Genomic DNA, 13944 nt, shown 5'->3' with positions numbered 1-13944 from the left:
AAGGGCCAGGTGCTACTTTGTTTATACAGTATCACGAATTAGTTATTCTCAGTGTCAGAGTAAAGATGAGGAAACCAAGGTTCAGAGCAGGTGGGTGGTGAGCCCCAAATCACCTGGCCCCAGAGGAGGTGCTGAGAGGCCCCCCTTCAGCCAGGCCTCTGAGCCCCTGCTCCCCGTCCCCCCAAGGCTCCCTCTCCCTGACCAGATCAACCATGTCAATAGAAGGCTAAACAGAAACCACGGTCCTGACTTGGCCTTGGGGGAAGGAGGGATGCGGACTGCCCCCCCACCCCCACAGCCAGCTCCTCCTGCAGATTCCATCAGGGAAATAAGAGGTCGGGGATCAGAGACACAATGCTCCCCATTCAGGTGAGCCAGGCCGCCCAGGGCCCACAGCTGCCGCCGCTGCAGGGAGATTTATGACCTGCTCTAAATGTCACCTTTTCAACTCCCTGTGCTGGCTCCGCCACCTTTGGACTCAGCACGGGCTGGACTGCTGGCCAAGCGTGGCCGGGGCGACGTGCCGCCACTCAGCGCCACACACGAACACTCCCCGGGACAGGGCCTCGCTGAGTCAGGAGGGTGGGCGTGGGTGCCAGGCACCCCTACCTGCAGTCTGCGATGAGCTCATCCATCAGCTGAGTCGCCAGGGCGTCTGCGTCCTCAGCGGCGGCAGAGCCCTGGGCCTTCAGGGCCAGGTGGACTTGCTCCAGGCCGGCTTCCTGGGGAGCAGGCAGGAGTGGAGGCCGTCAGTGCAGGGTGGAGGTGCACCGTGGACCCCAGCCCCGTCCCCACACCCGGTCCCTGAACCACAGAGGAGCACAGTTAGAGCAAAAACAGGCAGAGGGACGCCAGACCCTGCAAATCGGGGTCCGTCCTGGCTCGAGAGCACCCCCCAGGGGCTCCGCACGCCAACCTGATCAAATCCCAAAGCCTGGGCTCCGACTTCGCACGGGGTCACAAGGAGGCCGGGTGCTGACATCCCAAGGACCATATCCCGCTCCTCACAGGCCCCTCAAGCCAGGTCTGCCGTCTCACAGGTAAGTGACTTCTGAGTGCCTCAAGTCCCCTACCTGGAATGCCCTCTCCTTCCCAAATCCCACCACCTAGCCCGGCTCGGGTCACGGCCACCTTCCTTCATGAGCACTCGGGGAACCTCCAGTAACAGAGTCCCCACTTTTACTAACTCCCAGGGCCGGGCCAGGGCCTGATCCGGTCCCCCAGGCAGGACACGTGTCCCACCGTCCAGTGGGCCTCGGCCCCAGCTGGAAGGGGGAGCCTGCTGTCCCTCAGTCCCCCACACCCCTCCCACCCACCAGCTTTTGGGAGCATGCGCTGTGCCTGGGGCCCCAGTGTGGCACAGGCCCTGGGGAGAACACAGCTGCGACCTGCAGGGACTGTCTTCCGAGAGAATGGCTGGTCCAGAGGATGGAGTCTGAGCTTAAAAGGCATCAACTCCAAGTTCTCCTGCACCTCATAGTCCGCCAGTCTCGAGGAAGGCATGGCCACCTCAGCCCCCAAACTGGGCTTGGACCCTCTCCCAGCCACTCCAGGGTCCCGGCCTCCCTCTCTCTCCCTCGTCCACCTCCCCTCCTCGCTCTGCTCACCCAGACATGCCCAAGCTCCCCAAGCCCTTCCTGCCACCCGACGCTCCTCACCTGTCCCAGCAGCGTGGCCACAGCTGCCCCCTTCCATTCCCACAGGCAGCGCACAGACAGAAACGGTCTGTGGCCACCGCCAGGAGCACCAGCCCCCCACCCTCGGCCTCTACGCTTCTCCCCACTCTGATCCTCTCCACTCTCTGGCCACCCCCAGCCTCCACAGGCAACCCCCCATCACACCCCAAACGGGACGCGCCACCTGACCTGTCTCCCAGCTTCCCAGTCCCCAGCCACTCCTCCCCCATGCAACAGACCACCAGGGCCTTCCAGCCCAAGTCCTACAGCTTTCTCCCCAGGTCAGCTCCTTCCCGGTGCTCAGCACGCCCCCCGGCCCACCACAGAGGTATCCTCACCAGGCCCCTGCCTCCTGACCCTGGCAGCTCTGAGAGGCTCCTGAGCCCGCCCCCTCCTCTGAGGTACTCCTGGGGTATCAGCTGAACCTAACTTTAGGACTTCTGTGGGGGCGACCCTGGGCTCTCCTTTACTAAACAGACTCCCTGAGGGCAGGGCAGCTCCCTGTTCCTGTCTAACTCCTCTCTGGAAGTTTCCAGCACGGGTCCTTTCATGTGGTACGGGTCCACGGCACTTCACAGAAGAATGGAGGAGTGGTGCAAGGCTCTGTCCCGCTGCCCCTCGCTCAGCCTCCCCCAGCTCTCGCGCTGCACTGCCTTCTGCACCGGACTAGGGGCTCCCTCTCCTCCCTTCCCAGTGTGCGGGACAGGGCAGACCCAGCACAGTTAGGAAACGAGGACTGCCAAGGCCACAGCCGAATGGTCTGCAGACGCCCACAGCGAGGGGGTGTGGGCACAGGCTGCACAGCCTGGGGGCTGCGTCCACTTACCAGCCGGTCGGCGATCCCCAGCAGCTGGTTCTGAGCCTCGACTCTGTGGCTGATGTCCTCCCAATACGACGACAGCACCACCACAGGCTTCACGTTGCCCCAGGGCAGGTAGTAGTAGTGGCACCCTGGAAGGACGCAAGGGGCCTCGTGCTGACCCCTGGAAGGACGCAAGGGGCCTCGTGCTGACCCGGGGGCGCAGGGGTGGGGGGCGGGGACCGGGGCAGGGCGGGCTCAGGCGCCTGCTTCCCCTTTCCACTAAGAACTCCCTCGGACACACGCGGGTGACCAGTGTCCAGACTAAATGCCCAGAAGCTGCCGCTCTCGTGAGGGCTCCTTAACACACCAAAATGGGGAGGAAAGCAGGGGGAGACGTTAGAAGGAAGCTGAGAAACCTGCATTCTCCAAAATCTCCGCGCCAAGCCCAGCAGCCACGTGTGGTAACCGATCACCACAATCGGTGCTGACCGTGGCCTGGTGTGGGAGGCTGATCTATGGGTCCTGGCAGCAGGGACCCCCTGGGCGGTGAGCAGGTGAGGAGGCACAGGAGGGGCCCCTCCCAGCTGGCTGGCCTGGCAACTTCCAACGGGAGGTAGGACTGGGGGTCCCTCTCCATAGTCGGGGTTCCATCCAGGCCCGTGGCCTCCAGCCTCACCATCAAAGACCGCCCGGCTGTACTGGGTGGTGGAGGCCAGCGGCAGGCAGGTCGTATCGAACTTGTTGCCGTAGTTCCCGATGCTGACCTCGAACTGAATGGCGTCGTCGACATCCTGCAGCATGGAGGCCGAGTAGAAGGCAGCGAAGAGGGAGTACTTGCGCCTCCGGAGGTACTTCTGGAAACAGAGAGGGCGGCCAGAGAGTCACAGGGAGGAGGAAGGGAGACACCGGGGGTGGGGAGGGGTCACATGTCTGGCGGGCTCTGGCTGTGACTGGCGCCCAGTAAATCCTGGCTGGACGGATGGGTGGCAAATGGTCCAGCGAAGCACCAGCGCCCAGATTTGGTTACTAACTGAGCAAACTCGTTCCAGGCCTGTGTGCTTGGCCACGTTCCTCTCGTAAGGTCTGCGCCTCCGAGGCCGTGATGCTCCCTAATCCAAACCAGCAGCCATGGCACCGACACCCCGAGGAGCTCGGTCTTCCCCATCTGCTGCTCGGGAGGGGCCGAAGGCTCTCAACCGCCAGACCCCTGCCTGCCCGGAGCGCCCGCCCCACACCACCAGGGTCTCCCCACGCCAGCTGCCCTGCAGTGTCCACAGGCTGCCATGTGCTTGAGGCGAAGGAATCCCATCACGCCCTCCAAACATCAGATTCAAGGCTAAGGACACGGGAACTGCCCCGTCACAAGAACCAAGGTGACTTCACGATCCCCCACCATCTCAGGAGGCGAGTGTCCCTCTCTCCCCGACCTCAGAGACCGGGGAACCGACACAGCTGGTAGTCGACCCAGCCAGGACCTCAACGAGTGCCTTCTGATGGCACAGCCTGGAAGTTTAAACCACTGCGCGGATTCCGGCTGCTCCTGTGACACAAGGCCCAGCTCTCGACTTGCTGGCCTGATACATTTCAGCCTCAGTTTCCTCACCTGTCAAATGGAGCTACTAATGACTGCCACCTCGTGGGTGCTGGGGACTCACTGACATCGGAACGTCACTGGCACTGTGTCTGATACGTGGTCAGTGCTTAGTAAGGGTTTGTGATTCTTGCATCATTGTTATAAAATAGCTTCTCATTTTGTATTGAGCTCTAGACTTTTAAATTACTTTCATTTACCTTTTTTGAGTCTCTGAACATTCCTCAAGGAGGCAGGGTTGCTATAGGATTACTTCCACTTCCCAGCTGAGGCTTGAGGCCCAGAGAGGTGAAGGCCGATGACTGCGGGTGGCGTTGAGCCTTCCTCCACCATGACACCCCAAAGCCAGCACCGCTGGGACACCACCCTCCCGCCTCAGAGAGCCACACCCCTCACCTCCACCCGGAGAATGTCATCTGCCAGGAGATCCTCCACCTTCTGCTCACTGTGCTCCACCAGCTTGGTCTCCAGGGAGAGCAGAACCCGGCCTCGGTAGGCCACACCTTCTCCCTGGCGGGGGAGGTTGGGTCACTGGGAGCGGGGGGTGGAGAGGAGAAGGGAAGGGGCCTGATCTGGCCCCGAGGCTGCTCATTTCCCAGGGGCTGAAGAGGTCCCTGAGCCACCCCCATTCTTCTGCAAATAAGGAAATGGTGCCCAGACAGTTCTAGTGACAGGCTAAGCCTCCCAAATGGTCACTAGCAGACTCCAATCCAGCCAGAGGAGAGATGAACCCTGAGACAGGTGGGGGATCTGGGCCCCTCAGGGGCCAGGAAAGTGGGGGATCAGGCTGGTCCTGAAGGAGAGGCAAGAAGGAGGGACATGGGAGAGTGGAAGGGGCCAGGGCAGGGCCAGGCAGAAGAAGGACTCTCTGAGGAAGTGGCTCAGGGGGACCCCAGGTACTGCCCAGGCCAGGCAGGAATGTGGGGCCTACAATGATCTGTAGACCTCGGAGAGGCCTGGGGATCTAGGGAATGCGGGCATTCTGGCTGGCTCACCTTGCCCATGTTGAGCTCTGCATAAGGGTCCGGGAAGCCGGTGAACTCCCTGGGACTGCCGTAGAGGTTGACATAGCAGGGCCCAAAGGTGGGCAGGAAGCCCAGATGGTCGTCCACTGGGGGACACAGGCAGGGTCAGAGGGGCCGACCCAGGGGAGCGTTCCAGGGCTCAGCTCGGCCACCTGCAGGCCTGAGCCCTCCCCTGGGCCTCAGTTCTCTGCACATGTGAGGGACACAGCCTCACACATGTATAAAGAGCAGTGACACTCATGGCAGCTCCCACTGTCCTCCATAAGCCCCTCTAAGCCTCACCACAATACTGAGATGTGGAGAATTTTGTTATCTTTATGACCTCATTTTATAGGTTGAGGAAACTGGGGCTCAGAGGTGCAAAGGAACACATGGCTCCAGTGGGCATGACCTAAAATGGACCGACCTGACCTCACAGTCCATGCACAGAGCCAACTCGTAAAATTGGGGCCAGGTCCTCCACTGCCCACCCCCCCCAGCCACACCCCATTCTGAATCCCCTCCCCCAACCCACACATGAGTGAGGGAAGGCACAGGGGAGGCCCCAGAACCTCAGGACTGGACAAGCCATCTCCCGGGGCACCGAGGAGGGGACCCATCTAGATGTCCCCCCACAAGGCAGCCCCTGGGCACATGTCTTCCCACCCCTGCAACGACCACCTAACAGCCTTGACTCGTGCTGGCAAGCCCTCCCCGCCCCCACCACATTGTACAAAGAACAGTCTTTCGGTGGCGCACGTTGGAGGAGAGTTAGAAGAATTACACTTATGATCAGGGACAATCTCTTCACAACATCCTTTTGGGGGCCGACTTTGGTTAATGTCATTGTTTTCCAGCTGACAGCCAAGTTCCCAGGACAGGGTGTCACTGGGGTACTCTGAGAACTGCAGGGCTGGGCTGGGGGACAGACAAGAACCACCTGGGGTGATCCATCCATACAAGCAGGGTAGGGCAAGGCAGGGGTCAAATAAATGTCCATGGCAAGGAAGTGTTTGAATCAGACCTGAAGGTGTCCCCTGTGAACTCTGAGTCCCAGCTAGTGGCGAGACCTTCATGGGGGGACAGGGTAGGGGCAGGGACAGCACTTGAGAAATAAGAGACTCCCGGCCAGAGGCAGGAAGAACATGCCTCTAGCAGAGCCAGGGGCCACCAGGCAGCCATCTGCCCTCCCCGCCTGCGCCCAGCACAGACAGGGCTCCCTGACCCTGGGGACAGAGGTGGGACACCCAGGCTGATGGAGCCTGGTCACTAACGATGATTTGTAACAATCATCTCAGTTATGATTTACTTTGCAAATTTCAACTTCAAGAGTTTTGGGCCCACCCTGTCCTCTTGCTGGTCCCCAAGATGTGCCCTGCCCCAGTCAGTGAGGGCACCCACGCAGATCCTGTCCCCTCCCAGCCTGAGAGAGTGCTCTCATTTGCACATCAGCTGGAGCCTAGAGACTTAGGGAGGGGTTTGGGGAGTGGGAGAGATTTGCTTTTAAAGCATTCTAAGCAATTTACACATTCAACCAAAATTGAGAGGTATAACCAAAGGTAAGCTAGGGGACCGTGGTGGGGAATCTCAGACCCACCTCAAGCAAATCAAAACTCCCCGGCCACTAGTACCCTCTTCCCTCCAGCAGAAACCCCAGGCCCACCCCCTTATAGTCCCCAAAGCACGTACTGTCCGAGGCTGGAGGAAGCTTGGCCACACCTGCAGGCTCCTCTGAAGCGTAAAGAAATGGAAAAGGGGTTAGGGTGGGCATGGCTGGAAGGAGGTCTGGTTACATGAACAGGCCTGTGGAGGGAGAGCTGGCAGACAGACAGATGGAAAGACAGCTCCTGTGTGGGAAACAGATGTGGCCCGAGGCCTACTCCCAGCCCAGCTGTGAATTTATCACCAACTAAGTCATCACCAAGCCCCGACCCCAGCCAAACACAGCCCCCAGGGCCATGGTGAGCCCTCAGGTCCCTCCCCACTGCTGTCTGCCCGCACATCTGTGTTCTGTTTGCCAACTGAAAATTGGACCCAAAACTTGACTGGGTACATTCAAGAAATAACACAGAAAAGAAAATGTGCTTTTTCATAATGTAACCAGAAAAGTGAGGGAAACAAAGTACAGACACAAAGAAAGGGTGGGGGAAGCACGAAAGGGCCAGAGCTGCGCAGGCAGGCACACCCTGCGCTCCACCCGACAAGCAGGTTGAGGCCGGGGACCCAGCTCCAGGAGAGTTGGCATTTCAAGGCAAAACACCTCCATCTAGTGGCCACTTCTAGTATTGCCACCGAGCGCACCGTGTTGTATTTTCACAACAGCAGGCGCTGGAACCTGGCTTCTGGCGCCTGCCTCTTCAAGTAAAACACAGTGACAGACGCTGTCCATTAGCTGAAGGTTCTATACACTGGGCATGTCCCTAAATACTGGTGATGGGTGTCCAGAAATAAGAGAAGCAAGGAAGGAGGCGCTATGGCACACTTCCAGGCTCTCGGACTCCATCCCTCACTTCCGGGAAGTTACGCGTTACCCCCAAAAGAGTAGACACCCACCCCCCAGTCTCCTTCCACAGTCCTCTCTGATTCCTGCCCCTTCACACACTCCGACCTTCCTGTCTCCTCCTCCAGCCGGCTAAGTGTAACTGGGGTCAAGACCAAGTCTGGGGATGTGGTCAGAGAAAATCCCCGATTATTCTCATGGATTGCTTACTGTCACCTATTGGTCTCCTTAAAAAAAGAAAAAAGGAACACCTATGACTATTTTCTCATAGCTCCATGACTGAAGTTAAGAGCCAAGAATTCAGCAAAAGAAGAGTGAGCAGAGACACAGAAGGAGCACGAAGACGAGTGGACGAGGGAATCTGGAAGTCTGAGCGTGCGGGCAGGGCTGACCAACCGGGATGCAGCCTCTCGGCTCTCTGCAGCCGGGGCTCAGTGAGGAACACCCCCTGGCAGAAGCCAGCCGCAGAAACCACAGTTCACGGCCATTTTTACGTCCACGGGCATAGCTTCTCCTCGGTGGGGCAGCCAGGCCTCCGGTTACAGCAGAGCTTTCAGCACCAGTGAGAGGACTGCCATGAACCCAGCTGGAGCCCCATGCAGAACGGCAGCCAGGGTCCGCAGGGAGCAAACAGATTCCGCTTTAAGCTCCTTCCAAATCATTACGAACAGGCCTGGCCAGTTATCTCAGGCTAACGAGGGTCATGGGTCTGACCCCCACGTGCCTGTTGCAGAGGCAACTCACCTTCCCACTACAGACCAAGTCTGAATCCTGGCTGCAGACCTGTGCCCAGTCCACACACAACTGTCCCCTAAACCCACCAGCCATCTGAGCAACACATGTCTCTGGTGCTGGGGGGGGACCAGGAGAACTGCTGCGGAGCAGCCTATTTCCCAACAGTGTTTTTCATTAATTCCCTCATGTATCCTCTTTTTTGTTCAGCAGACCTGACCAGGCACAGTGCTGAGTACCTAGTAAGACACAGCCCTACTGACAAGTTAGAACAATGATTCTTAATTTGAGGGCAGGGTCCGAGGTCTCCAGAGGCTCAGGATCATGCCAGACTCTCTTCCCTGTGTCTGCAGACAGCTCATAAAGTCCAGGGCAGAGTGACCAGTGAAGGCACCCAAGATAAAGCCTCTATTTAGTCCTCATCATCCTTCTGCCAAAACACAAGTGTCCTTGCATGTTTTCCCTGAGCCCGAAGAAGCCCCAGTTTTGTGGACTGAGCAGCCACGCCCAACTCTCTCACCTGGGGGAAGCCCGGGGAGACCAACGGCAGACCCTACCAGTCCAGTGAGGCCCACATCACAGCCCCCAGACAGTCCTCGCGCACCCCTGTCCCCCGGAGAAGCTGAGGCTGTCACCTACAGCCAGCCCTGCCTGCTCCCTCTGCCTCCCCGCACACCTCCCACACCCACAGTTCGGCTGCCTGACACCAGCCCACGCCAGGCAGAAGGAGAAATCGGGAACTGCTGGGAAATCACTATCATCTGTGTCCCAAAGACAAGAAGAAAATACAGGAACTCTGGGTTTCTTCCCTGTGGAAACACAGTAGAATGCGAGTGCTACTCATGCAGCATGCCTTTCATACGTATAAAGTCAGAATAGAATCTACAGGGGTTTCCGGGGTCTCGTGAGCTGCTTACTTTTTGAAAGAACTTCAGCTTCTAAGGAAAGCTCTACTTTTTAGAAAACAAAATCTTTACTAAATTCCTTGGAGCGCAGGGCCCAAGGAACATGTAAGTGTGCCCAGGCAGACTTGCGGGCAGAAGTGCTTCAGAGGCTCGTGTTAGGTCCTGTCCCCACTGGAAATAAACACGAAAACAAAAACTCCTAATAATCTGGTGAACAGTGAGGCAGAGGCATATAAAGAAAGAGCCCAGTTTTACAGTTCGGCTTAGCTTGTTGGGGTTTAAAAGCAATGGCGAAATAAAGTGTGGTGCACTTCTGTCGTGCCAGAACCGCCCCCGCCCCCAATGTGAAGAGAAAATACAAAGAGTGAGCAGAAAGGTGCAGTGACATGTTCTGAGGTGGCCCCAGGACACGTGGGAGAAGGTTGGCAGGCAGCAAGCACTACCCTTCGGGGCCTTGGTAAGGGGCGCGACTGGCGGAAGGGCCAGGGGGGCGATCACGCAGGCAGAATGGCTCCACTTTGGGCAGTGAGTTTAACTCGTTTATTGTTACAGGGATCACATTATTCAACCGCACTTTAAACCTGGTTAGCTGGTTGCAGGGAGAGTCTCATTTAGCTCCAAAACAACCTGTGGGAGACCATGGTCCGCCTTTCAATGCTTCCCTGAACCACACTGGGTTGCCCATGGCCTGAGCACCATCTACCGGCCAAATAAACATCTTTCGCACGTTTTCATTAAAATATTCATAATACCCTGAAAAAAGATCCAGGCCATCATCACCACCAGAAGGAAGACTGATGGAGGAACAGGGATCCAAATTCTCCTTCTCCTTCAGGAGGCTTATGTCAGGCACAGCTGTAGCCTCAGGAAACAGTGACAGGAAACAGAAGGTCACTCTGTGCCTCTACCAGGGTCTGCCCCTGGGTCCAGGGACAGGGACAGCACCAGTCAGAAAACTGGAGAAGAGGTTCTTCCCTAGCAGAACTTCCGGTCTGCAGTGGGGGCCAGGATTTCCCTTCTCACGGCCCACCCTCATGACGCACTCACTGCCCCACCTCAAATCTTTCTACAGTCAAGACGGCCATTCTCAGAAATTATCGGAACAGCGTTAGGGAAGGGCCCCACATCCTGGGGCAGCAGTTCCCACAGTTGGGATGGGCAAGCCCTGCAGGCCATGCCTTTGGAAGGCCGTGTTTGTGTGGTCCACTAATTACAAGCATCACTCATGAGATCAGAATGGCAGCGAGCAGCTAGATGTTCACGCTGAGTGACGACAGCTGGGAATTCACTGTACAATCCTCTACTTTTATGTGCGCTTGAGTTTTCTATAATTAAAAGTTCTTTTTTAATGTTTCAGAGAACCTAGAAGAAGAGATTAATCAACTTCAGGAGTACTAGGTAGGCTTCCAGAAATGGGGCATGTTAACCTGCCCTCCGGGTGAGGGATGGACGGAGACCTGCAGACCCTGTGTGCAGAAAACACCAACACTGAGCAGATCATGCCAGACGGCGAGTGCCCACGGGGGGGGGGGGGGACAGCTTCTGTGAGAACCAGGGCAGCATTCACCTGGAATTCTCAGGAAAATCATCTTGAATTCTTAATAGAATGCACAAAGGCATAGTTTTTGTGGAACAAAGCAAACTTCTGGGAGAGGACAGATAAAGAGGGGAAGGAAACTATTCAAATGAATGGCAGAGGGAAAAGAAGACATGACAAGAAACTAAAAATGCAATAGTCAATTTGTAACTATGGGGGAAGTAGTAAAAAAAAACAGAATTAATACAGGGAAAAATCAGGTGTGCAGAAAGCCAATAATAAGGATACTAAACAGCAAACCTTACTTCAGGGCTCATTGTGTGCCAGACTCTCTAACAACTTTACATTTATAATCTCACTGGATCCTTTTAACAACGAATGAGCCTGAGACCAGCAGGAGGAGACTGGAGCAGCTCCCTCAGCTGCAAAGAAGCAGAACTGGGACCTACGCTGCCTGGTTCCAGAACTCCAGCTCTTACCGCAGCCCGCCCCACCTTTGGCCGCTCAAGTTCTAATGCTAGACTGACAGAAACTACCCCTCCACTCAGATGTAAGAATCCACCATGTCTCAGACAACACTCAGCTAAACAGAGTCCTGCATTGAGCTTGATCAAAGCACTTTTTTTAACTACAATAAAGAAGATACATTTCTACAAGCAGCATCTAGTTAGGAAAAAATAAACTACCTACAAAGGTAGTCTTTTCAAACTGCTGTCTCAAAACCCACCAAAATAAATTCAAAATAGATTAAATATTTAGACATTAAAAAAAAGGAAAAATTAGAGTGAACTGTAAGGGGGGGGGGGTTGCTGAAGACCAGCAGCATGACATCTGGGACAGGAACCACACTTGCGTTATTTCAATATGGAACACTGAAAATAAACATAAGAACTACAGAACTGAAATAGGAAACAACAAAATAAGTATAAAAAGAGTTAAAGAAAAGAGTAAAAAGATGAGAGAATTAAAAATTAGAAAAAAAGGCCCAATCAATGTGGGTCGGCTGGTTGGGTGTCATCCCACAAAGCTCAAGGTCAGGCGGTCAGGACACATGCCTGCATTGCAGGTGCCCCCCAGTCGGGGTGCGAACAAGAGGCAACTGATGGATGTCTCTCTCACGCTGATGTTTCTCTCTCTCTCTATTTCTCCCTCCCTTCCCCCTCTCTAAAAAGAAATAATTTTTTTAAGTTGTACATGTTTTAAAAAGCAGGAAAAATGTTAAAATTGATAAATAAATCCAAATGCTGGTTGTTTGAATGTCCGATAAAGTAGGAGCAAAAAGTCTTCTAACAAGGCAAATCACAAAAGAAAGGAAAAGAAAACTCAAACACATATCATTAGAAATAAGGAGAAAACATTCGCAGACAGAGAATTGCTTAAATTATTGACCTGCACCACAGTATGTAAATAAATTAGAAGACCTGGGTGTAATAAATGCTTTTCTAAGAAAGTGTAAATGATCAAAACCAACTAAACTGACTAGAGTACAATTAACTAAAAACAGCCATGATCACAGGAGAAACCGGATGTTCTCAAAGAACTGGTATCACACACTCGAAAAGGGCACCCAGCCCATACGGTTTGATAGGTGAACAACTTCGAAGCCTCAAATGACTACATTATGATGTTATATAAACTGCTCCAGATGTTAGAAAAGACTTTAAATCTTTCCAATTAATTTTGCAGAGCCCAAACCTAAGAATTAATAAGCACACATATCAATTAAAGATAATAGAAAATCAAGGAACAAGCCCAGAATACATTTGGTAATGTGGTCATTTAGTGAGGGCTAGAGGTGGTATTTCCAAAATAGGGAAAAGACTATTCAGTACACAGTGCTGGTGTTACCAAAGAACAATTCTGAAAAAAGAAATGTTTGACCCTTGCCTTATACACTAAGGAAAAATATTAACAGATTTGGCTACATAAGCATTTTAAATTTCTGTCCATCACTTATCTACATCTTATCTTAAATAGTAAGATAAAACTAACAAAACTTATTCACCACACATATGACAAAGGGAATGTTAGCATCTGTATAGAACTCTCACAAAACAATGAGGAAAAGACAAACACACCGTCAGAAATATGAACAACAACATGAACAGGTAATTTACAGCAACACAGAACATCACAGAATAAAACACATAAGTATATAATTATTAACATTTTCATTGGTCAACTTCATCAGCTATCAGTGAAATGAAAATCAAGGCAACGATGAAATTCACCCATCAAATTAACAAAGTTCTATTTTAGTATCATTATTTTGCTCTGTGCTGGTGAAGGTGCAGCAAAATAAACTTATGTGACTAGAGTGTAAATCAGTCCAGTCTTTTTGAAGAGCAACTTTGATATACACCAAAAGCTTTAATATGTTCAAACCCTTTGACATAGCAATTCCGGTTCTAGGCATTCCTCCAAAAGGAAGTTGTGAATTGAATAGAGTCAGTTACAAAGTACTCAGTATAAAGTCAGTTGTTTACAGCGTGAAAAACACTAGAAAATACCTAAACAATCCAACATTAGCTAGTTCACATGGAGCACAGTACATCCACATGTGGAATATGTGTATTCATTTAGAATTATACTGTAGGAGAATATTTAATAAGATGACTAAACTTTAATAAGATGATCTAATTGCATTGCCAGGGGACAGAAAGTAGTTTTCAAAGCAATTGGAAATTTTTGGAAATGATGTTTATCATACATGAAGGTGCACATGCTTATATGCATGTGCATACATGCATATACATGTGTGTGGGTGCACATGCACAGATAAACACAGAAAGGTCCCAGAGCATCAGGTTAGCTTCTGTCTGGACAGAGGGTAGGCTGATAGAGGGCAAATTTATGGGTAATTTCATGGGTAAATTTTATCATCTTCTTTCAGAATGTTTCTTTAAAATTTTACAAAATGATCTTGGACTACTTTTTAACAGACTGATATGAAAGGCATTTCAAAAAAGACTCTGCTAAAACAGTCGGCCAATGCAGAACGGGATGGCTGGCGTCGCTGCTGCCCCCCATGACCTCTGCAGGAGTAGACCTTCCGTTCCCTTGGGGGTACGTCCCACCCTCCAAGGTATGGAGAATCTTAAGTATCCACGAGCCCATCTCCCATTGGCCAGAGCCCTTCTCCCCAGGAAACGGGCAGCAAAAACCTTACCATCTTCCCTATCCTGCAAACTCCCAAA

The 13944-nt window shown here is 53.2% G+C and overlaps 1 protein-coding gene across 21 annotated transcripts in view; it reads right to left on the bottom strand.

The window, feature by feature from the left end:
* DYSF (dysferlin) overlaps positions 1-13944 on the bottom strand; it is a 203049-nt gene that overhangs the window by 111557 nt on the left and 77548 nt on the right. For 12 of the 21 annotated variants that reach the window (XM_053663323.1, XM_053663332.1, XM_053663330.1 and 9 more), the window contains 6 exons: positions 6763-6804; positions 5065-5180; positions 4466-4579; positions 3155-3332; positions 2503-2627; positions 610-722 (listed from right to left, as the gene is read on the bottom strand). In XM_053663323.1, the coding sequence (XP_053519298.1) occupies positions 610-722; positions 2503-2627; positions 3155-3332; positions 4466-4579; positions 5065-5180; positions 6763-6804 (688 nt within the window). The remainder of the gene's footprint in view (positions 1-609; positions 723-2502; positions 2628-3154; positions 3333-4465; positions 4580-5064; positions 5181-6762; positions 6805-13944) is intronic. The other 9 variants (XM_053663328.1, XM_053663336.1, XM_053663338.1 and 6 more) reach the window with 1 other exon arrangement.

Source organism: Artibeus jamaicensis, unplaced genomic scaffold, assembly GCF_021234435.1.
Source record: "Artibeus jamaicensis isolate MK-2021 breed Jamaican fruit bat unplaced genomic scaffold, CSHL_Jam_final contig_3174, whole genome shotgun sequence".
Taxonomy (NCBI): Eukaryota; Metazoa; Chordata; class Mammalia; order Chiroptera; family Phyllostomidae; genus Artibeus; species Artibeus jamaicensis.
Note: the sequence above shows the minus strand (reverse complement) of the source record. Positions and strands in the feature narration are given on the sequence as shown.